A 23048-nucleotide genomic window follows, 5' to 3' on the forward strand; every position below is an offset into this window, starting at 1 on the left:
CTCTGTGATGTCAACTGCTGTCAAGTCTGGAACTGCAGCGGTATGTGTTTCGGATTTCTATTCGAAACTTTGTCACTTTACAGCAACATACTGACTCCCTGCAGACTTCTAGTTGCATCGAATCTCGCTACCAATATGTAAAAAGTACTTTAAAACCATTTTGACAAATTCTTCTCAAAATAGTTATTTCTAAAGATGGACTTGCGGGTAATCCGAAATAACTTGTAATCCGAAAACATTATTACCGTATACCCGCATGCACGTGTCTATGAACCGGACGTTGTGCAGTCGATCGGGTCCAGCTTCATTCCGTCCCCGACCCATTAACACCTCTTAATTATTCCAAGTAGGATCGCACGCTGCTAATCCCATAGACCCTTTGTTCTCTATCGCAGTTGCCTGTCCCGTTTTTCTCGAGGGTCTATGGGCAAACATGGCAAAAATTGCCCCAAAATACAAAATTGCAGATTTCATCATAATTTCATTAAATCTCATTTACTTCATCTGTAGGAACCTGTATACCAAATTTCAAAGCTATCAGATGTGTAGTTTTGGAATACACATTTTTTTGACCAAAACTGGCAAAATTTGCCCCCAAAATACAAAAATACAGATTTCATCAGAAATTCAATATATATTACTTAGTTCATCTATAGAAACCTGTATACCAAATTTCAAAGCTATCAGACCAGTACTTTTTGAGAAACACATTTTTTGACCAAAAATGGCAAAAATTGCCCAAAAATACAAAATTACAGATTTCATCAGAAATTCAATATATATTACTTAGTTCATCTGTAGAAACCTGTATACCAAATTTCAAAGCTATTAGACCAGTACTTTTTGAGAAACACATTTTTGACCAAACATGGCAAAAATTGCCCCAAAATACAAAATCGCAGATTTCATCATAATTTCATTAAATATCATTTAGTTCATCTGTAGGAACCTGTATACCAAATTTCAAAGCTATCAGATGTGTAGTTTTGGAAATACACATTTTTTGACCAAAAATGGCAAAAATTGCCCCAAAAATACAAAAATACAGATTTCATCAGAAATTCAATATATATTACTTAGTTCATCTAGGGAAACCTGTATACAAATTTCAAAGCTATCAGATCAGTACTTTTTGAGAAACCCAAAACCCATTTTTTGACCAAAAATGGCAAAAATTGCCTTAAAAATGCAAAATTGCATATTTCTGGATAATTTGAACATATCTGAAATAAATCATCCCTAGAAACCTATGTACCAAACATCAAAGCTATCTGACTGGTAGTTTTGAAGAAGAAGATTTTCAAAGATTTTTTTACAAAAAACGACAAAAATTGACTTAAAAATACAAATATGCAAATTTTACCACAATTTGAACAAACTTAAGTGAGGTCACCCTAAGTTAACTGCATATAAATTCTAAGCAATCAGACTTGCGCTTTCAGAGGAGAAGGCAATTGTTGACGGATGACGACGACGGAGGACGACGACGGAAAATCAACCTATTTGATAAGCTCCGCATCGCTGACAGCGGAGCTAAAAACTTGGTAAAATGACAAGGAAACCAGGTGAAATTTACCCGTTCACCTCTGAACAAATATGTGGTTTATTTTAATTTCCTTTCTCCCACGTGGTATTTATTTCTATGGTTTGTCTACAAAGCCTGGTAGAAAGGGATTAAATTTTGACAAATGTGAAACAATACAGTATTCCTGACCAACTGAAATTACTTTCACCGGAATTCCATCATCCAATGGTACTCTTTTGATGCTCATGTTGGTGACATTTACATAATATATGAGCTGACTTGACCAATCAAAATCCAAGACTGTGAGGTGGGGAAGGCCTGACGCCACGGCAACATACTCCTTTGTGCCATGCAGACTCAGCATCCGCACTTCATGTTTGTTGGTGAATATTAACTTGGGTTCAGGACCTGTAAAAGGTGGATGAAACACTTTGTCACTGTGTCTGGCAAACTTCTTTTTTGACATTTTGGCAAACCTCTATACACTAGCAAGATATGTCTGTTTTTGCTCTACGTATCAACTATGCACAAGGCTTGTAATATTCTACTATACAAGTATATATGTTTGTTGTGAATGGAAGAAATAATATTTGTCATTTACAATACAGGGCAAGTATACTTTTTGAATTTCTATGACACCCTGAATCTTCATGCTTTAACTCCATGGACACAAAAATATGATACCGTTAAAATTCTCCAATTTCTCGACAGATCTGAATACTTTTGAATCAGAGGCAAGAAAAGCCTGAAAAATAACACTCTCTCAATTGACTTCCTTTTCAATAGAATAACACACCTGTGTCCACTGCAGATACTAGTAGTATTACAGACTGTAAAAGTGAGACTAACGATAGTAATACTGAATTTTTCATTTAAACCAACGTTTGAGTTGGTGAATTCCCATCCAAGCCCCCTCTCCACATGACAAACAGAACTGCAAAACTGCAAAAGGACATCAAAACTTACCTGTGGCTCTGCAAGTGACACCGTCAGGCTCCAGTAGATATCCCTTGACACACAGACACTTGTAAGAGCGAAGGTATTCTCACAGATGTGGCTGCATGAACCGAAGACCTCCGAGCATTCATCGACATCTGTAAAGTACAACACCTGTGTGAGTCTGTGATCTACTATAGTGTGGTATTTGACCAGCAGAATACGTGAAGCAACTTCAAACCACACAATGTGAGATGTTACACATGTACCATCTGACAAGGACAGTAGGATTTTTGCGTGAGCTAATCAAAAGTGTTTTTTATAGTATGGAATGGGCATTCTGTGAAATTGACTATTTCGAGGTATCTGACTGCAGTGCATATTCTGTAAGTTCCTTTGCACATTCACTGTTGAACAGTTTTGAGGGAACCCATTGGACAATTTTTTTGCAAGAATATATCTCAATTGCGCTCTTCATGTAGGCTGTCAGGGGCACGTCCAAAACAGTGTTTCATACTTGCACTAGAAATCGGAAGAAATATTATTGTGACGTTACACAGAAACGGTCATTAAACCCAGGCATTTGATACCATACTCATGAATGTAACGGTAAGATGTACTATTATTTTATTTGCAAAATATCCCAAAGGATGCACAAGGACATTTACACAGTGTATCGCCAACACTGATGCGTGTTTAACAACATGTTCGAAGAAACTCTTGAAAAATGTAGCCATGACTATACAGACATAATTGCTTTGGGTGACTTTAACTATCCCATTAACAATCCTTTAGATGATGTAAGTGACAACTTTTCTTTATCACAAATTGTCAACCAACCAACTCACAAGAAAGGTAAAATATTGGATTTAATTTTTGTTAAAGAACCAGAACTTTGTTCTGTACCAACGGTTTACCTTTGAGCTGTTTGACAGCGATCATGCTGTCATTGAATTTGTGTTTAAAACACATATTACTAGATTAAGCAAAGTTCCACGCATAGCTTTTAATTTCAAAAAGGCGGATTTTGATGGCCTGCGTTCATTACTAGATAAAGTCCCTCTCCATAGTGCACTACTTGACTCTGACATTAATGTTAATTGGCAATGTTGGAAAGATCTAGTATTCTTAGCAGTAAAGGAGTTTGTACCAACCACTGTAATTAAGGATGTCAACAGACCTCCCTGGGTCGACAGTGAAATCAAACACTTTAGCAAAAAGGTTCAAACAGCACGGAGAAAGGCACACCGCTCTGACTCAACATCAGCTTGGTCTAACTTCCGCAAAATAAGAAATAAACTTAAAATATGTGTACTCACAAATATAATGATTACCTACAAGTCCTCAGTGACTCAGTTAAAGAAAACCCCAAGAGATTTTGGGGTTTCTTCAAAAGTAAAACGAAATCTAAAAATATTCCGAATCAAGTTAAACTCAATGCCAAGACAGCCACCCAGCCAAACGAGAAAGCAGAACTTTTCAATGATCACTTCAAGTCCATTTTTACTTCTCAACCCATGAACCGGACTTATCCTGTAACTTCAGTTTTCCAACATGCTGGTCTTGGCAGTATTAGCATTTCGATCGGTGAGGTCGAACATATTTTAAAACACCTGGATACAAACAAAGCCAGTGGGCCTGATGAATTGCCAGCCCGAATTCTCAAAGAGTGCTCACATGAATTAGCACCTTCATTGTGTTCACTATACAACAAATCGATAGAAACAGGTGCACTACCCGATGAATGGCTGTCAGCTAATGTTATTCCGGTGCACAAAAAGTCTGACAAATCAAACGTCATTAACTACAGGCCTATTTCCTTATTGTGTATTTGTAGCAAAGTTTTCGAGAGATGTATTTTTAACTCCATTTATCCACATATTGAACCCCTTCTCCATCATATGCAACATGGTTTTACTAAAAGACGTTCCACGACTACACAACTTGTACAAATATTTCATCATGTAGGGAAAATCCTCGATCGGTCAGGGCAAGTCGATATAATATATCTCGACTTTTCAAAGGCCTTCGATTCCGTTCCACATGACCTTCTTATCCACAAAATCAAATCTTTCGGCTTTCATAGCACTTTACTGCGGTGGTTCACTGCATATTTGTCAAACAGAAAACAAAGAGTTGTTGTAGAGGGCTCAAATTCACAGTGGTGTAATGTATCGTCCGGAGTACCCCAGGGATCAATACTGGGGCCTATGTTGTTCCTGTTATATATTAACGATTTACCAGACCATGTTAGTTCAAACACAATGGTTGCACTTTTTGCAGACGACTCCAAATGTATCAATGAAATCAACGACATTTCTGATTGTCTAAAACTGCAAAGTGATATCAACAATTTAGTATCATGGAGTGAGAAATGGAGCATGCTTTTCAATGCTGAAAAATGCAAGCTCCTTACCATTAGTAGAAAACGCAACCCCATTACCTATACTTATTCAATGCGTGGTGTTTCCCTAGAAAAAGTTGACAGCATACGTGATCTTGGAGTCGAAGTTTCTTTAAATATGTCTTGGGATAAGCATATCAATATATCTGTTACAAAAGCAAACCGCATGCTGGGACTGATTAAACGTACATGTGGCCACACCTGTTCCACTAAAATGAAACTCCAACTGTATTTATCCCTTGTCCGTAGTATTCTTGATTATTCATCCCAGTCATGGGCTGTCACGACTAAGCAATCAATGCTTCATCTTGAAGGTGTCCAAAGGAGAGCCACAAAATACATTCTTGGATATCCCCAGGAGATGGATTACAAAGAGCGTATGATTAAATTGAATTTGCTCCCATTGAGCTACAGGAGAGAATTAAATGACTGTGTCTTTTTAGCTAAATGTTTTACTGGTATGTATGACTTAAATTTAAGCCAGTTTGTCACATTTAAATCTCCTGATGACACTTCCATGAAGATGCCATTTTTTAAAACTGAATGTTTTCGTTACTCGTTTTTTAACAGAGCTTTTTACTCGAGTAGTGTTATGCCCTTTCATGGCAAATCTTCAACAAGTGTTAGGTCATACAAGTCTATTTTATTAAAACATTACACGGGTTTGTTAAACAATAATTTTTATCCTGATAACACTTGTACTTGGGTGGGAAAGTGCCACTGTAAAAATTGCCGTCTCTGTTAATTTCTCTGTTTTGTTTTGTTCTGTTTTGAAATTTCTTGTATTTTTTTATGACTCTTTTATTCTGCGTTTGTCTTTCTGTTTTTAATTTTGTATGTGTAACTTGTTACATGTGTGTTTTTGTGGAGGGTTGCTTTTGTATAGGTGTTAGTCACTGTGCGACTCATCCTGACTTTATGTCAAAGCTGAATAAATAAATAAATAAATAAATAAATGATGTCCAAAGTGTATCCTCTGTACTATTTTTGTAATAACCTCATCTTATTTCAGTGCTGCATCAGAAAACATTCCCCATTGTCAGTCCGTGTACATTATTTTGTGTAATTACAATATATTGATTGCTGGAAGTAATTTTGTGAAAATGTTAATAAAGAATTTTGTATCATATTTTTTCTGGCAAGATGTCTTTCCATCTGATCATTAGTATTCTCTTACGGTGCAGAAAATGAGCTGAGATATTTCTACTGAGAAGCACAAATCTAGAAAAAACACTAAGAATGATTTAAAGACATTTGCAATTATCATGGTATATAAAAACTATCTACTGTTGATTGACCAATCAGAGTGCTCAATTCAGGGTGTTTATTTACTCGTAAAGCCTTGGTCACCAAATTTCAGAAACGAATGACAGCGCCGTAGTAAAGTACTGTCCAATCAAAAGTGAACATGTCATATTCTGTAGACATCTGGTACATTTTAATATTCAAATTTGGTAACACAGCAGAAACCAGCTGCAACACAAAATCTGCTGTGCCCTAGGGCATTTATATAATGGGCCCTAGGGCATTTATAGGATGTTCCATTACATTGGAAGGCTATTTCACAAATAAAAGTTTTAATTCATATCCTAAACATGTTACATTGACAAAGGGGACGGTTGACGTAAACACATTGAAAACGAAAATATATCAGTTAGGGGCGATAGTTTTTAAGTCGGATAAAGCCCTGCGGCCTCGACATTTTATCGTTGGGTTGGACTTTATATACCAGAAGAGCCCTCGTACTCGGGCTTTATCCTATACATATATATATATATATAATATATATATATTATATATATATATATATATATATATATATATATATATTATATATATATATATATATATATATATATATAAATATATATATATATATATAGCCTATTGGGATTATTCTGATCAGAAGGAATCACCACTTTTCTAGAAATACACCATATATATATATATATATATATATATATATATATATATATATATATATATATATATATATATATATATATATTATATATATATATATATATATATATATATATATATATATATATATATTATATTATATATATATATCTATATATATATATATAGCCTAGAGGGATTATTCTGATCAGGAGGAATCACTTTTCTAGAAATACACCAGAATTTTCACATGGCTTGACAGGAATTCAGGGTTCCCCAAGCATATGACTTGCAATATTTTTTAACACTGTCCATGTATATACATACCTTCACAAGCTTCATTGTTGGGAGCCAGTCTTAAGCCAGGGGTGCAGTCACAGTGGTAGGAAGTCATGGTGTCCACACAGATATGGCTACAGCCGCCATTGTTGACCGCACACTCATTCACTCCTAGGATGATGAGAGAAAAGCATCACAACAGATAATTGAAAACGCATTCACTAGGACTGAGCATCAAAAAAGTTTACAAACAGGAAGATCACAAAGACCTTGCCGTCTATTTTGACTGCATGAACAGAATATTTAATATTATGTATGCAATACAACAATGTCTTCATATACAGCATTTCTTTTCAAAAGTATTTTGTCATAACTTGTTCACTTTTAGCGGTGATGGAAATAATAAATATATATATATATATATATATATATATATATATATATATATATATATATATATAATTTATAATTTTTTTTTCATCAAAAACATCGAAGATTTAAGAATAGAGGATACATGTCGTGACACCTGACCTTTTATTACAAATTCTGTGACCTATTTTTATTGAGATTTCTGGTCTGCTGTGTTTGTTATACTGCTTGTTTGTGTTGTTGAAAGGAAAGTTTTCAGGTAAGGATGATGAAGAAGAATTTCATTTCTTTCATTAATTATTGTTGAAGATGGATTCAACTAATCATGTATGCTGTGCCTTTCCAAATGTACTCTGATTTGCATCTCACCGCATTTTTCTGCTTCATCACTTTTGTCTCCGCAGTCATCGACGCCATCACAGACTAGAGAGCTGTTGATGCAGTGGCCGTCATTGGCACATTGGAATTCAGTTGCAAAACATCCAATCTGGCTAACATCATCTGTTACAATTGACAGAAGGTAAAATGGTGAGAAAATCTTGACAATAGTTTGTACCCATAACCTACTCGGCTGTTTTTGAAGTGAATATTTATCAAACTCAGCCAGTCACACACCCCATCCTGCCATGAAAATAACACCTCAATTCAATGAAAAGTCCCATATAAAAAGACAAGCTGGTCATTACTTCTATTAACCAAAACAATTATTTGAAAATTCATAATGAGATTCACAAGAACATTATTTACAACTATGTTGATGTTAAGGCTGGTGGATTCTGACAGAGGGCAAGTATTTTTTTCAGGGTTACTTGCCCAGGGTCCAGTGAGTCTGAAAAGGATTTTGTTCTACCCTGGCATGGTTCATAAAAGTGACAAATAATATGAACATGTTAGGCATATATAAAGGTGCAATTTGTACAAAATTGTTTTTGTGCTCATCTCCACTCGAGTAATTGTGGTGCACCACTTATTCATATGCAGATTAGTAAACACAACACTCTTTTTAATAGTATGCTAATAAATTACATTCATAAGTGTTAGATTTACTATTGTACATATGAATAAGTGCAATGGTTTACTAATTTGCATCAAAAGAGAAGGATTGTGATGAGTGCTGGAGTATAAGCACAACCAGAATATGGGGTCATGTGGCCAAGAGTGGCATTATACCTAGCTAAAAGAAAGGATACATCCATTTTAGTAACTTTCATTTTTAAATTTTTAAATCAAGTCTTTTATTGGCAATAAAATTGACAGGCACTTGTACTTCACAGTAATTATGAAATTAGTGAATCACATAGACACTTACTACACATTTCATCTGAGCCATCAGTACAGTCAAGAACTCCATCACACACTTGCAGATGTGAAATGCAAAGGCCATAGCCACAGCTGTGTTGCTCAGGACGGCATTCAACAGAGCCTGCAATGTCAGATAAGAAATCATTCTGTTTGTGTACGTCCGTTTGACAGAATTGCACGGTACAATTTTCTTTACAGAAAGTAAGTCTCGGCAGAGAATTATATGAGCATGCTCTATATCATTGCGGGAAACCTCCATTAACTTAGGAATACCCGACTTCCCTAGAGGATCAATTTCACAGACCTGCCTTTCCTACAATGGCACTACAATGGCACCAGCTGGATTAGATAAACATAACAATGGAACATTCACACTTTGGGGATTAAAAGTCTTCTGTTTGTCACCCGAGTTGGTAAGGCAAGAACTCGGGTTTCAGGTACCATGCAAGTTAATACAGCCTTCCCCTAATGTTCAGAATGATTTAACTCTTTGAGTGCTGTGCTTTTTCCCACCAAAATTTTAGTGCAACATTTTGAAATTTTTTATAAATTGTTCTGTAATTTTTTGATAATTTTGGACCAAATAGACATCACATTTCATTTGCTACAGTTTTTTATCAAAATTGTGGCAAAAAAAACTTGACTGGGGTATATTTTATAAAGGTGACAAACATTGACTTGGGTGCTTAAAGGGCTAATTATGCCCGCTTACCAACAAACACTACAGGTGCTTTGTGTATCATCACCCATCATACATGATTGAACCAAGACCATGAAATTCAATGAATGAAAAGTCTGCAGACAGAACAGAAAAAAGTCTTTATACACTCACTACATTCGGTTTCATCCAGTCCATCAAAGCAGTCCTCTTCTCCATCACACACCCACTTCTGAGGTATACAGAGATCGCCACAGGAAAACATCCCAGGAGCACATGTCGCATTTGTTGTACCTATAGAAAAACATCCAAGCAAAAGATAAAAATATTCCAAGTTTCACATAAATCTTTAAAAACGTTTTTATCATGACAATGAACACAAACACCTCGATCAAATCAATTTTTGCCACTTACAACTTACACCTGCACAATGTAGACATACATATGTGTGTGCTGTTAACTGTTCAGTCTTCACAAGCCAATGTGAAGACTGCTTCATAATAAAATAAGTACAAAATAAACACACACGTATATCCAATCTTCTCTCAAATAAGTCTTCATGATTTAACTGCCAGCCATTTTGATCATCACAGTGTATGTATAATCAAACTGTATTTCCTAAACATTTCATCAATACTTCAGCCAGTTGGATATTCATGTAAAACACTAGATGCACCCTCTACAGTTGGCTTTCAATGAATATAATGCATGAATGCACACTACATATATATGTGACATGGTGATTATATGTTATGAATATTCATTTTTCATTAATATCTACAGTATCATATGCATATTCATGAAACATCTTCACCTGCACCTTAATACACAACAGCATGAAAATCTTGAGGAGACTCACCATTACAATGAAACTCATCGGATCCATCGGTACAGTCAATATCATAATCACACAACCAGATAACCGGTACACAGAGTTGATCTGACAAGCAGTAAAATTCTGTCTCGTCGCAAGAATGTACAGCTTCTGAAATAAACAGAAAATAATTGTAGTTAGTTGATATAAAACATATGATATCTTTTCAAACACAATGAAAAAAAAAATGATTACATCCAATCATATTTTTACCGTAACCTCACCATTTTGATCAATTGCAAAAGGTACAAGGTCTTCCCCATCAATGTCATTATTTGTTGGATGACAGCAAAATTTGTATTGATGATATCTATTATTTTGAATTAGTTTCTGCCTGTTAAAAAAAAATTAAGCTAAGTTTAATTGTACAAAACTGTCAAAAATTACAGAAAGGTAAATGGCATGCAGCACCGACTCCAAACATACTTAATTAAGTACAAGACACTTACAAATAAAAACACTTTGGTATGGCAAAGGCAATGACCAAAGTAAAGTTCACTGGTGCTTCTAAAGCCCAATTAGGAGGACAGAACGATTGACTTTTTGATATTTATTTCACTCTTACCACAGTCATGTTCATCACTGCTGTCCATACAGTCCAGATCTTGATCACACACCCAGTCTGATAAAATGCACTGACCGCTCTCACACTGGAACTGGCTCTCCTTACAGACGACCGGTTCTGTAATACGACAAGTGCACAAGGCTGTAAATCAAGCTTGCCATGGCAAACACCAATCACAAGAGCACACACTATTTGACCAATCACAAATATCCACGATCCTGCCTACACATTTCACTTGGTTAATCCACATGTTTGTTTGTTTTTTTGGAAGAGCACATTGCCAAGCAGAACAGAGTATCCTCCATTTTGAATGGGCTAATCCTTTACTTATTGATGAATTAAGGAAATACCAAAAGGATTCAGATTTCCCTTAGACAGTTGGTAGGGGATAACCTATTATTATCCACAAAAACACCGACGTTATTGGGGGGATTTTCAGCAAATCCACAATAATGAGATTCAGAAACTATTACAATCAGATATGGAGTTGCCGGCTACAGCCCATGATGTCATAGAAATACAAGCAAGTTATGTAAGTTTTTAAACTTGTACAGCAAATCTAATCCCTGTCAAAACATGTAACTTGCAGGTTTTTGCTCAAGATGCCCTTTTCATATTTCCAGTGAGGAGTCTAAATAGGCAACAGGAATCTCTTTTGGAAATTTCACATCTTTATAAGAATTTTTTTCAGATTTGAGCAAACTTTCACTGCCATTGAAAAAAACTGTAGTTGAGAATTTTCAAAACAGGCATGATATACAGCCATCTTTTTAAACGTGATGTCAACACTTCTGGTGGAAGACAAAATTGACCGACATTAAAACGTTGAAGTATGCTACATGTAACAATACCAAGACCAATAAACAACACGGCAAAAACAGCACAAAATTTGACGGACAATGTTTTGAAGGTCGCCAGCATCAGCTGTGTTGGACACATTGATTCCCTGAGTATCACTTTAGTCAGATAAAGTTGCTCTTTTTCAAACCTTTTTCATGTATCTGTGTGACATGAAAAGTAGTTTGCATTGACTTCTTGAAACATGCTGAAATACCGGGCAACTGTGCACAACATCAACTCTGCTTGCAGCCAGACAAGATAAAACATTCAGCTAAACTTTTTACCGTCTGTACCAAAAATTCAAGTTCTGTGCACAGCTCTCACAATTGTCTAGAGGTTAGAAATGAAACCATCCGTTTGCATTCAACAAAAGGCTAATTTCTTACACTGTTGCAGTTGTGTATCGTCATCATTTCATACACTGAGTGACTTTACGAGAGTATTCCATGTTTTCTTGATATCACAAAAAGATCAAAGAAGAGTGACCTTGTCCTTTTGAACCCAAGTCATCTAGCTCTTCATTAGCCATATTAGTTTCCAATTTACCAGCTGGAGACAGGAGTAGAACAAGTACAAACAACAGACAAACAAAGAGTCCAAACAACAGACCCACTGAATTACAAATCCTTGGTAGGAAATCAAAAACAAGTTTCAGAATAAAAGTACGTACTGCAGTCTGCCTCATCGCTTCCATCATCACAATCTGATTCAGTATCACAGCGCCAAAGCATTGGGATGCAAAGATTACCACATAAGAACTGATCATCCTTGCATCTCTCTGCAAATCTGAAACAAACCAAAGGATGTAGATGTAAATACATGTACTAGGACGCCTGCAGATAGTAAATAGGAAAACATTGAGAATCCTGATATGAGAATTTGATTTCACTCAGATCAGTTGATTCAGGCATTACCACCTTAGCCATGGATCAGTAAGTTTTAACCCTTTTACCACCATAGTTTGACCCATGCCCATTGTTATCAATGGTGAGTGTGGATCTGCTTACAGGGCATTGGGGTGAACAGGTTAAACTGGATGATTAAGAGTTACAGAGAACTACTCAACTAGATTTTAGGTCCACCATAGTTTTTGCTGACAGTGGATCCTTACAACTGTTAAATACAGGGGTTTCAAAAAGTTTGAAGTAGAGAGCCCAAACTACAAAGTAAGTGGCTGCAAATGGCCAAACCATGAAGCGGTCAGGGGGTGGGGGCACTCGGGGGTGTCCTCCTTCCGGCCAAAGGCCAAAAAGATGGAAAAATTCACTATAAATAGCATTTATATATTTGTATGTATGCATTTCATTATGGATTTTACCCCGTCAGACAGTTGCAAAAGTAACTTTTTTCCATGGGAAAGCCCCTGCACAAATCTGACACAACCTTGATAGCATTTTCAGGAGTATAGCATATTCAACCGTTTCTAAACAACATACTATCCCATTAATATACTTGAACTCAAATGAACATTCCCCACTGTGATGAATTGACTTACGACTGCTAAAAGTAGCTGAAAGATTTAGTATTCGGCGGTTTAATGTATTATTGATTCCCTTACATTGTGGCAATGTTTATTTGTCATAGGGAAGTAGGTGAGAGTAGGAAAAATCCATTTTGTCGAGAGGTCACTGTGACAAAACAAATCATCTGTTTGCATTCTGCAAAGGGGTAATTTTTGACACTTTTGCAGTTATGTACTGCTGTCATTTTGTACACTGACTAAGCAAGCAGTATTCGATGTTTTCTTGATATCACAACAAGGTCAAAAGAGGGAGAAATACTTTTATCAGGAAATTGAGAATTTGATGATTTTTTAATTTAAGCATGAAAGTAGGCCGCTGGGATGTATGTTTATTTCACTATCTCTATCTCCATGGTCTCAAAGTAGTGTGCGCCTCGAAAGTGAAAGTATAAACTTTTGCTCAAGCTTTCCTAAATGAATCTTTCAACCTTTCTCTTTCAAAATCAAGAATGTCACCACGTTTTTGGCACTAGAGAAAGAAACTACCCAAGATTTCCGGATATTTGAAATTCAAAATGGGTGCCATCCCTATGTTAACTCTGTGAAGAAAAATAAAATTTTGGATTTTCAAAAAAAGTAAGACTGTGAAAAGTTTTCTTACACTAAGAGCTTTAAAATGAGTCCCTACAAGTGGTGGATCAGAAAAGAATTCAAAAAATTTGAAAGGCCGAATATCTGTCCTTGAGGTGCGTTCTACCTAAGCCTTTCAAGCCTGAATTCTACATGGAAGGGTCATCCAGGTGAGTTACCAGAAAGTCAGGCCTGAAAGGGTCTTAACCCTTTGAACCCGGCTCGGACATAAATGTCCGATGACGTCATAGAGTACCAGGGGGTCAGGGTGCAAAGGGTTAAACACATACGGTAAGTACAAATACAACTTCTTTTGTTGGCTTTATGGTGATTGAAAAATAAGACAGATGATCATACAATATGGATTACCTGCCATGAGCTTTGCAACAAAATTTTGGAAAAGAACTCTGTATACCCAAAAGACAGCACAAAATAGGGTAGTTATACAGCAGCCCTGGCAGATGCCAAACACAAAACCCTTTTAGTGCTGTAATTTTTCCTACCAAAATTCTAGTGCATCATTTTACCAATTTTTAACAATTTTCTGTAATTTTTTGGTAAATTTTTGATCAATTTGACAATACTCTTCATTGGCTACAGTTTTGAACAAAATTTTGGAAAAAATATTGAAATAATTGTTTGCATGTGAAAAATAATTGTCTGGGTCATATTTTACACTGTAGACAAAATGTGGCCTTGGCACTCAAAGGTTTAAACATCAATATATTTTTTACTTGCAACATATATGATAACATACCACAGTCTTCTTCATCTTCACCATTGGTACAGTCTTTCTGTCCATCACATTTCCAGACAGTTGGTATACACTGGCCATTCCCACAGTCCATTTTGTCTTCATCACAGGGTCCTGTAGCTGTAAAACAATGATTTATGAAACAAATTTTACAAGCCCACCTTGTAACAAGAATTCAGAGGGCGCCCTCTGGAGGCAAGAACAATGATTCGATCAAGGGAGGATTAAAGGTATACAGTCAGCTGTAATCTAAATTTGCCCATATATGGTCAAAGGGGCATTCCTTGGTATTCAAAATGCTCATGTGAGGGCGCTGTTTTTAAAAAGCCACCGCTTAAAATCTGTGATTTGTTAGATTTTCTCTGTCCATATGGTAAGTATGGTACAATTGGAACAGGTGACAGTATACCTTTAATTCAGCCTCATACGGGCTTCCCTGTAGGACTAACTTAGACTGTCACAGAAATTCAAAAACACAACTTTTGATCATTTAGGAGGGGAGGGGAGGGTATTTCAAGCTAATAACTAGTGAACATTACTGTCACAGTTAAATTGGTGACTGCAGAATTTTTTACACGGATAAAGCGTAAATGATGTGAGCGAATTTCGCTGGGTACCAATAGCTGTAACTGTATTGTAAACATCGCCTACAATTCACTTGTGTAACCTTCAAGACTTCAGTTACATACATTGCAAATGATGAATTACAAAAATCAGGGTGTTATTTTTGTGAGATTTGAGATTTGAGCATAGTTGAAATAATGTTGTTGCTGAATCTCTGTCAATATCAGATTAAATAACATAGATGTAAACACTTTCAACCTAGTACCTGCATGGTATCATGGGATGATGACATTACAGAGTGCCTCTGACAACTCTACCAACATACTGTATGAGATCAAAACACAAAAATGGATACATTATCTTGAACGTTTCGCACTTTGAAGCACACATCAAATGGTTGTGTTGTATATCAAAGATAAATTTTTCTCTCGACTTAATCAAATTTACAGGTGAAATTCTCCTGGAGTTGATTTATACCTATGATGTATGTTACAACTATTCTTGTAGTTTACGACCTCTCCTTGGTTTCTGTGTGCACTATGCTCTCTCACAAACCTACGTCTAGTGATCTGTACAAGATTTTCGCCAGAACAATTACATCGCTTGCAACCCCTTGAAGTCAATCATGAAGTTTGTCCCTCTAGTAATTGGCTACATATGCTGTAGGAGTTTCTTCATAAATGTTTATTGTGCCCAAATAGCACACAGCTCAATCTCAAGTTCAGTAAACTGGAATTTAACACATGGTATTAGCAAACTCCTATGAAATTCAGAAGCAATGTAATATGGATTGTTTATCAGCATATTTTTTTCATGTTTCATGTTCAAGAAAGCAACACATAAAATAACTAATACATGAGCATATTCAGGGGATTTCAGTAATCATCTGGTTGTAGACCATCTGAGGCGTCAGGGAAACCGTCAAGCTGGTTATTGCGTTATCACAGTTCAAACTAGTCTCTTGACTTCTCCTCAGTTATAGTGTGTGCTTGGAGGGAGCATTATAGTGTATAACTTATCCGAGGAGAGGTCTTGAACTATTTTTTCTCACTGTTACGACATAGTTACTGACAAGAGAGACAATAAAATTGCTTACGCTGACAACTGTGAGGTCTACCAATGTCAACAAATTACACAAGATCTGTTTTTACTCTGCATGTGTGCAGTCAAAGCAACCAAATGGGAACATGCTCAGTTGTTTAATAAAATGTTGAAAGCGACAAAGTTGCCCTTTTTGACCTTGTTGTGACATCAAGAAAACATGGAATACTTGCATAAAGTCACTCAGTGTACAAAATGACAACAGTACATAACTGCAACAGTGTCAAAAATTACCCTTTTGCTAAATGCAAACAGATGATTTTGCTTGTGACCTTCTAGACAAAGTGGTTGTTCTAATTCCGACTCCCTTTCCTGTGACAAATAAACATTGTCACAATATGTAATGGAAAGATGCTGTCCTTTACAAGCATTCAGTGTATTGCAGGGTGGTGGACTGTGGGGGATGTGCCAGGGGGTGGAGGTCATCTGAAATTGGAAAACTGCAAAGGGGGACACTTGATTCTTAAAAATGTCCACCTTATCAAAAGCCCTGTTTCAGTGTACAAAACATTCCAGGAAATACAGGTGATTCTTTGTATATTATTACTCCTTGATGGATCTGTATTAAAGAAAGACAAATTTAGCAGTGTTGTGTTTCATAATGGAGACAAAAGTCTACTTTTGCATTTAAAAGGTCAAAGTTATCAGAGCATTGATACATTGAATGTACAAATTCCTACAGCTTCCTTTAGATGGAAGACAAACGAGTTGACCATTTCCAGGTCAGTGAAATAAAAACAAGTAACTTGCAACAGTTTCTCATGTCTTTTGTGTTTCCTGTAAAAGTGGTTCATTTTCAATGAGTAAGTGAAAATTTCAGCTGTTTGCTAGTGCTGAGCAGTACTGCAAACTATTTAAGCAGCCTGAATGTGATTTAGTTTGTTTTATTCAAATGTGATTTACAGAATACCTTCACAGCAACACCATCTTCAAAACCATAGTTTCACGTAAACCAAAGAGATAAAAGATTTAAAAATGACTAAGTCACAACTTAGAATTTAAAGATGTCCAGAAAATTGTATAAAACAATTGAAAGAACTGATGAAGAAGGTGGCTAGTGACAGGAAATTGACTTCACACATTACTCTACTGTACTGGTCAGTCAAAGCCTAGCACAAGCAATGTACAAACTTAATTCCTTGACACCCTTATTTTGACCAATCACTACATTTTTTTTTATTGCAAACAATCTCCTTCACCAATCACTAGATTTTTTTTCTTTTATTGCAAACAATCTCCTTCACAACATGTCCATTACACTGTCTTTTGGTTCAAAACCAGCCGTTCCCAAATTACCACGTCCGAATACATATATTTTTACATAGGGGTTAGGAAAGGTCAAAGTTGAAAGGGGATTAACATACCACAGCCCCATTCATCAGAGCCATCTAAACAGTTGTCTTCACCATTGCATCTCTGGTCTGTAGAAATGCAACCGCCTCTCACACATGAGAATGAACCCGATGTGCAATTGTGATTACCTGCAAAGAGAATGTGTACAGAAACAGCAAACATACTTCATTACTGATCTGGATTAAAAACAAGTCTCCTCATAGTTACACTACAGATATTGACCATTTACACTGAATTGTTGCTTTTAGAAGAAGTCCGATGACAATCACAAGTAGAAAATTAAAAGAAAGACATCAGTGACAGAAATTTTTACAGGAATTTCAGATGTCATGCATAGTTAATGTCATAAGAGTTCATCCTGTCATTTCCAGGATTCAAATAAATTTGCTCGGAATTTTCCTGGACTTTGTCATTGTGCTCTACAATAGGTTTAACCTGGAATTTGAATAGACCCACATGAAAACGAAATCATGCAGAAACACAGATTGAACTGTTGTGTGCTCTTGTACACACGTTAACTAACATTTATTTGTTTGTACCACTGTGAGAAGGTGTCTTCAGCGCCCGTTTTTTCCAAAGAAAACCCTACTCATAGTATGAGTGTAAAATTTTATTGTAGAGTAGGCCTATTGTAGAAACCTTTTCACTAGTGAACTCACCCTGATTCAATGTTGGTAAACGATGTCAACCTATTTATGTTACAGACTGTTTACAGAAAATGCTTGAACAATAACACAAACAAGATATTCCATTTCAGCAGTGAAGGCACAATACTCACTGAAGCAATCAATTTCATCAGTCATGTCATCACAATCAACTTCACCATCACACCTCCACTCAAGTTTAACACACTGTCCATTGCCACAAGGAAATTCTTCCACAGTGCAACGACGGCTCATTCCTGGAAAAAAAGTATAAAGCTGTACGTCAAGATTGTCCACACTCATTTTAATTTCCAAAGTTACACAGAAAAGGGAAACTTTTCAACCGTGGTTTTTCTCTGTCATCGTATGAATTGGACACAGTGAACAATAGGAAGGGGTAAATCTGACATGTTAAAACTACTTCTCTAACATAAAATCACATAACTGAAGCAGGCAGAAAGATGGCCACTTTGCCATGAACAAACTTTGAAAACACAGCCCGGGAATCATCTGAAAGCCTCTGATTAGAGTCGCTATGATAATCATTCCACAATGCTTAACTCTTTCGTCTGATCTGGTTTGTTAACACATGATGGGGTGATGAGGTCAGTAAAAGTTTACGGAGCATGTTTACCTGGTTGACACTTTTGATACTAGCTACATTTTAATGTATGTCTACAAATGAAAAGAAATACAGAATAGCTAGGCGGTAAGGAAATTAAGGAAATATGTAGGTCGACATTTCCTGGAATTGAGCCTTGTTATTAAAGGGGCAGTCTTCAATCCCTGGTTCTCGCATTAGTGGTTGTTGACATTGACTATTTATGTGATTTTGGTCCTCTGTTCTCCTTTGAAATTTGTGCACAGTTAGTCAATTTGCTCAGAAATAAAACTGATAAAAAACCTGCCCCTTTAAGTATTCAAGGTTGACATAGCCTGTACATTTGATTACAGGCCTCTGATCATCACTGATGCAGCTGTGTGATTTGCAGGCTGGATGCACTGCAGTGCAGGAGCAACAAAAGGTCTGGCTGTGAATCCATAGCTGCATTGGTGGTTTTCCGGTTGGGTATTCAGTCTTACACCGTGGTGGCAACAAAAAACGTCAAAGTCAAAATCAACACATCAGGGCAGAAAACCAGTCAGAAAACTGCCGGCACAGCTATGCATGGACCCACAGCTACAAAAGACAGGCCAAGCATTGATACAGAGATAATCTACTCCTTTTTAGCAAGAGTTCCTTCAGGCCCATCCCTGAAAATCACTTTAATTGCAGATTTTCCTTGGAAGAAGGACATCAAATACAACTGTTGGAGGGGTACAGAATTAAGGTAAAATTAGCGTTAGTTTTAGGTTAGCATACTTTTACAAAAGTGTTGTATATCCTACCTATCTAACAAAAAACTTTCCTAGTTTTGTAAGGACACTATGTGATATTGTATATCTTCCATTTGATTAAATGATTTGTAAATAATAATGCTGAAAGAGTTCAATCGTTGGGCCCGATAATTAAAACACGCTAATAGTTTAAATCATGTAATTTGCACAAATATAGAAGTGTATCAGGACTCCTTCATGATGTACATAATTGAACAGTCCACAGCCCTGCGTACGATGCTGTGTGTTCCGCTACAGCTAATAGCCCCGTGAGCGGGGCTATTAGCTGTAGCGGAACACACACAGCATCGTACGCAGGGCTAAACAGTCCCGTGCTCTGAAGTTCAGTTCTGCACAGCCACAGCACATGCACAGTGGCTGGTGTACCCATCAGTGGCTCACCATCATCAAGCTACTAGTGTACCGTGTAACTTTTGTCAACAGAGATGACAATTCGCCGAATGTACAACATCTATGGAATATTTCACCTTTCCGGTATAAATGATGGCTGGACGTCGCGCATGTACTCCATGGAAGCTACGTCAATTCAGCTCAGCTGACCCACGCCATTAAAGTTCAAATCGATAATTATTAAAGAAGGCAGTTCAACCAGTACTCCTTGTCTTCTAATGATCTTTATTTTAAAATACCGACGTTTCGGCAACACACAAGTTGCCTTCTTCAGTGTTGCCGAAACGTCGGTATTTTAAAATAAAGATCATTAGAAGACAAGGAGTACTGGTTGAACTGCCTTCTTTAATAATTTATCTAGCCATGATCCTGGTGTGTTCCCGCACTCTACGTGTTGCTTCTATGGTTGTAGTTGGACTGACTCTTTTTAGAACACTCTGCTTCAAATCGAGGTTAACCTCGTTCTCGCACCCGATTTTCGGATGCAGGATGCTAGGATCTAGGATGGTGCATCCATCAGCCGTCACACCGGTAAATCAGATGTTGAGCCTTGAGGGGTGTGGTCAGTCTAGAGGTGCGGTACAGATAATGATGGAAATGGAGTATCTAACGCTAAGGGTGGATGTGAATAGGTTTGCAAGTTACATGTATCTCCCCTCTATTTCAAGAATGTGGGCCGTTATTGGTTGAAACATTCACCTTTACAAAAAAAGCAATTTGAAAATAAAAATTAATACAATCGAAACTAGAGATAACATATATCCTGACGGTTTCTCTGACTTGATGTAAACATGTAAAGCCGCAGTGAAGTTTCTTACCGCAGTCATTTTCATCGGACCAATCGCCGCAGTCGTTATCGCCGTCACATCTCCACCTGTGCGGAACACAACCATCCGTTCCCAGACATTCGAATTCAAATTCACGACAAGACGAGCCGACTCTCTCGCCAGGTTTTTGTTCTGATTATGGAGAAAACAAGAGGTGGTTAAAGTATGCGTTCGTTTATATTACGTGAATTTCACGACAAGACATTAGCAAAGTCACTTATGGCGTTTCCATACTATATCACGTGTTCGATCAAAGTTACTCGTAAAAAATGCCAAATACGCAGTAAACACCAAAGCGTGGTTTGGAAGGTCAGCATGTCTAAAATATGGCAAATTAAAAAGGTGCTGATACGGGACTTGATCATCAAAGATTGAGTAAATCGCCGTGTTGGTTTTTGTTTTGTTTTTTTGTTTTGTTTTATTTTGTTTTCCTTGAACAAATAATTCTGTAACACTTTGCAGAACTGGTGAAAATAGTCAATCGTGCCTTCTCAGTTTTGGTCTTTCATTGCGTTGTCTACACCCTCACATGCGACGCAGTTAAAGTGCTTTGCCCCTTGCAAAAAAAAGCGCGCGCTTTTTGCACTATGTACAGCGTTACGACGATTTAGCGAGCGAAAGACAAACGAGTCACGAATCACGGCATGCGGCAGTCGCCAATCGATTATATCATAACTCTGATCACGGACTATGTAAATTGCACGAACTGCTTATCAGAGTGTCAGAGTGTTATGTTTAATTAGCAAATGCGAACTACCGAACTGTTTTCAATATCAACTGATCATGATGAACAGACATGTTTTGCCTGACCTGGAACTTGCAGGCCGACGAAACGTCAATGGCATTGCGTTCATAACCCTTGGCGCGCTAAGCTGAGCGAAAGACCATGTCTGATCGATCGAGGTTACTCTGCCGCATGTACCGTGTGCTTCTTGTAACCTCTACCAGTACGAGGCGAGCATAATTTTTACAAGAAACCCAAAGTCTAACGGTTCTTTACCAATGAACCGATATTGCGGTTGGAGAATCCCTATTTATTTCAGTCCAAAAAATCGTCGGTAACAGTGTTAGTAGTAACACACATCGCGGAAGGCGGAGCATAATAGTAAATATCATTATTAAAAGTATGAAAATTTATAAAAATATGCTCAGGGTTATTTTTTTATTTAAAAGAAAGAAGAAAACGGCGAGAACTTACCTGGTACTGTTTGTACAATTTCAAGACGTAACAGGAATACCGACAGGTAAATAAAAAGTATTTTGCCGAATGTTACCCTATTCTTGAGTTCGGCTGCTAGTCTATACATCGCCGACATGTAGCGTTTCACCTTGCTCTGTGAAATGTTGAAAATAATGACTTGTGGCCTTTCAAAAAAACTGAGACACACTTTTGCAGAAAGGTGGACGTCCCGTGGTACCCTCTTCACCGGCAACTTTCAAAGGTAATGTGCAGCACAGCTCGCCGGTGCAAGCGGTAGTTCAGTTCAAGCTAGCGCGTAGCACTAGCAGGCTGTCTCGCCAGTTCAAGAAACAATGTAACAAGTGCGCGGTCGCACCTGTAAGAAATATGTAAATATCAGTTGTGACGTCACTTACATCAGCTGGCTAGCTTGCCAGCGGCAGTGTTACGATACCTCCCGGCAGTGACGCGCCACTGCACTCATATTCATATTATTTCACGGACACAGGAGCGGAGTAGAGGTCGAGAAGACGTCGATGGGTAAAGACGTGTCAGAGGGATTGAAAGGAATGATTCGCTATACTCATATATTTGGGAGGGAACTGAAGCGATCGAAAACCCTCCCAAAGATTTCGCTACACTTTCAGTATGCTTTATATAAGCTTACTAAGGCTGACTTATTATAAACCTTTTAACAAAATTTTCTTATTTCACTGCATGTTCATGATGTGAGGCCATTTGCTATATTGTAATACTAGTTGAGTCGATCCGAAATTTCGCAAAATCCATTCTTATAAAAACATAAAGTAGGCTATAAGCAACTATTTGCAACTGTTATGAAAATAAATGGATGAATTAATAGCTCATAAATGGAATTCTGGATCCTAAATAATTTCACGTGAAGCAAGCACCATTTATACCACATTATTTTAGCGCCTCTCAAACCTGTGTCGCCGTTTTCGTTCACAAATGTTTTGTGTGAACCGATATTTGGAGAGAAACGACCAAGGTTACACGATGGAATACAACTGGCGAATCAGGTTTTAAAAATAAAGGGAAAAAACCAACAATGTGAGATTGAATCTCAATTT

The 23048-nt window shown here is 37.1% G+C and overlaps 1 protein-coding gene across 1 annotated transcript; it reads right to left on the reverse strand.

Moving 5' to 3' along the window:
• Nucleotides 1-1723: 1723 nt before the first annotated feature.
• LOC139113964 (very low-density lipoprotein receptor-like) lies at nt 1724-22194 on the reverse strand. The gene is made up of 13 exons (XM_070675437.1): nt 21976-22194; nt 20769-20909; nt 18297-18419; nt 17530-17646; nt 14504-14620; nt 10815-10931; nt 10235-10360; nt 9550-9669; nt 8725-8838; nt 7785-7916; nt 7095-7217; nt 2492-2619; nt 1724-1933 (listed from the first exon to the last, which is right to left on the reverse strand). Exons 1-13 carry the CDS (start codon nt 22091-22093, stop codon nt 1916-1918), a joined length of 1494 nt encoding a protein of 497 aa, XP_070531538.1. The 5' UTR covers nt 22094-22194; the 3' UTR covers nt 1724-1915.
• Nucleotides 22195-23048: the final 854 nt, after the last annotated feature.

The sequence above is a fragment of the Ptychodera flava genome, chromosome 16 (genome assembly GCF_041260155.1).
Source record: "Ptychodera flava strain L36383 chromosome 16, AS_Pfla_20210202, whole genome shotgun sequence".
NCBI lineage: Eukaryota > Metazoa > Hemichordata > Enteropneusta > Ptychoderidae > Ptychodera > Ptychodera flava.

Bases quoted from the DNA above. Each gene is read 5' to 3' on its own strand.
- LOC139113964 (XM_070675437.1), bottom strand. From the start codon at position 22,093: ATGTCGGCGATGTATAGACTAGCAGCCGAACTCAAGAATAGGGTAACA. The intron at 20,910-21,975 runs GTAAGTTCTCGC...CTCCATAATCAG, and splicing joins AATTGTACAAACAGTACCAG to AACAAAAACCTGGCGAGAGA. The intron at 7,917-8,724 runs GTAAGTGTCTAT...CAATTGTAACAG, and splicing joins TGGCTCAGATGAAATGTGTA to ATGATGTTAGCCAGATTGGA.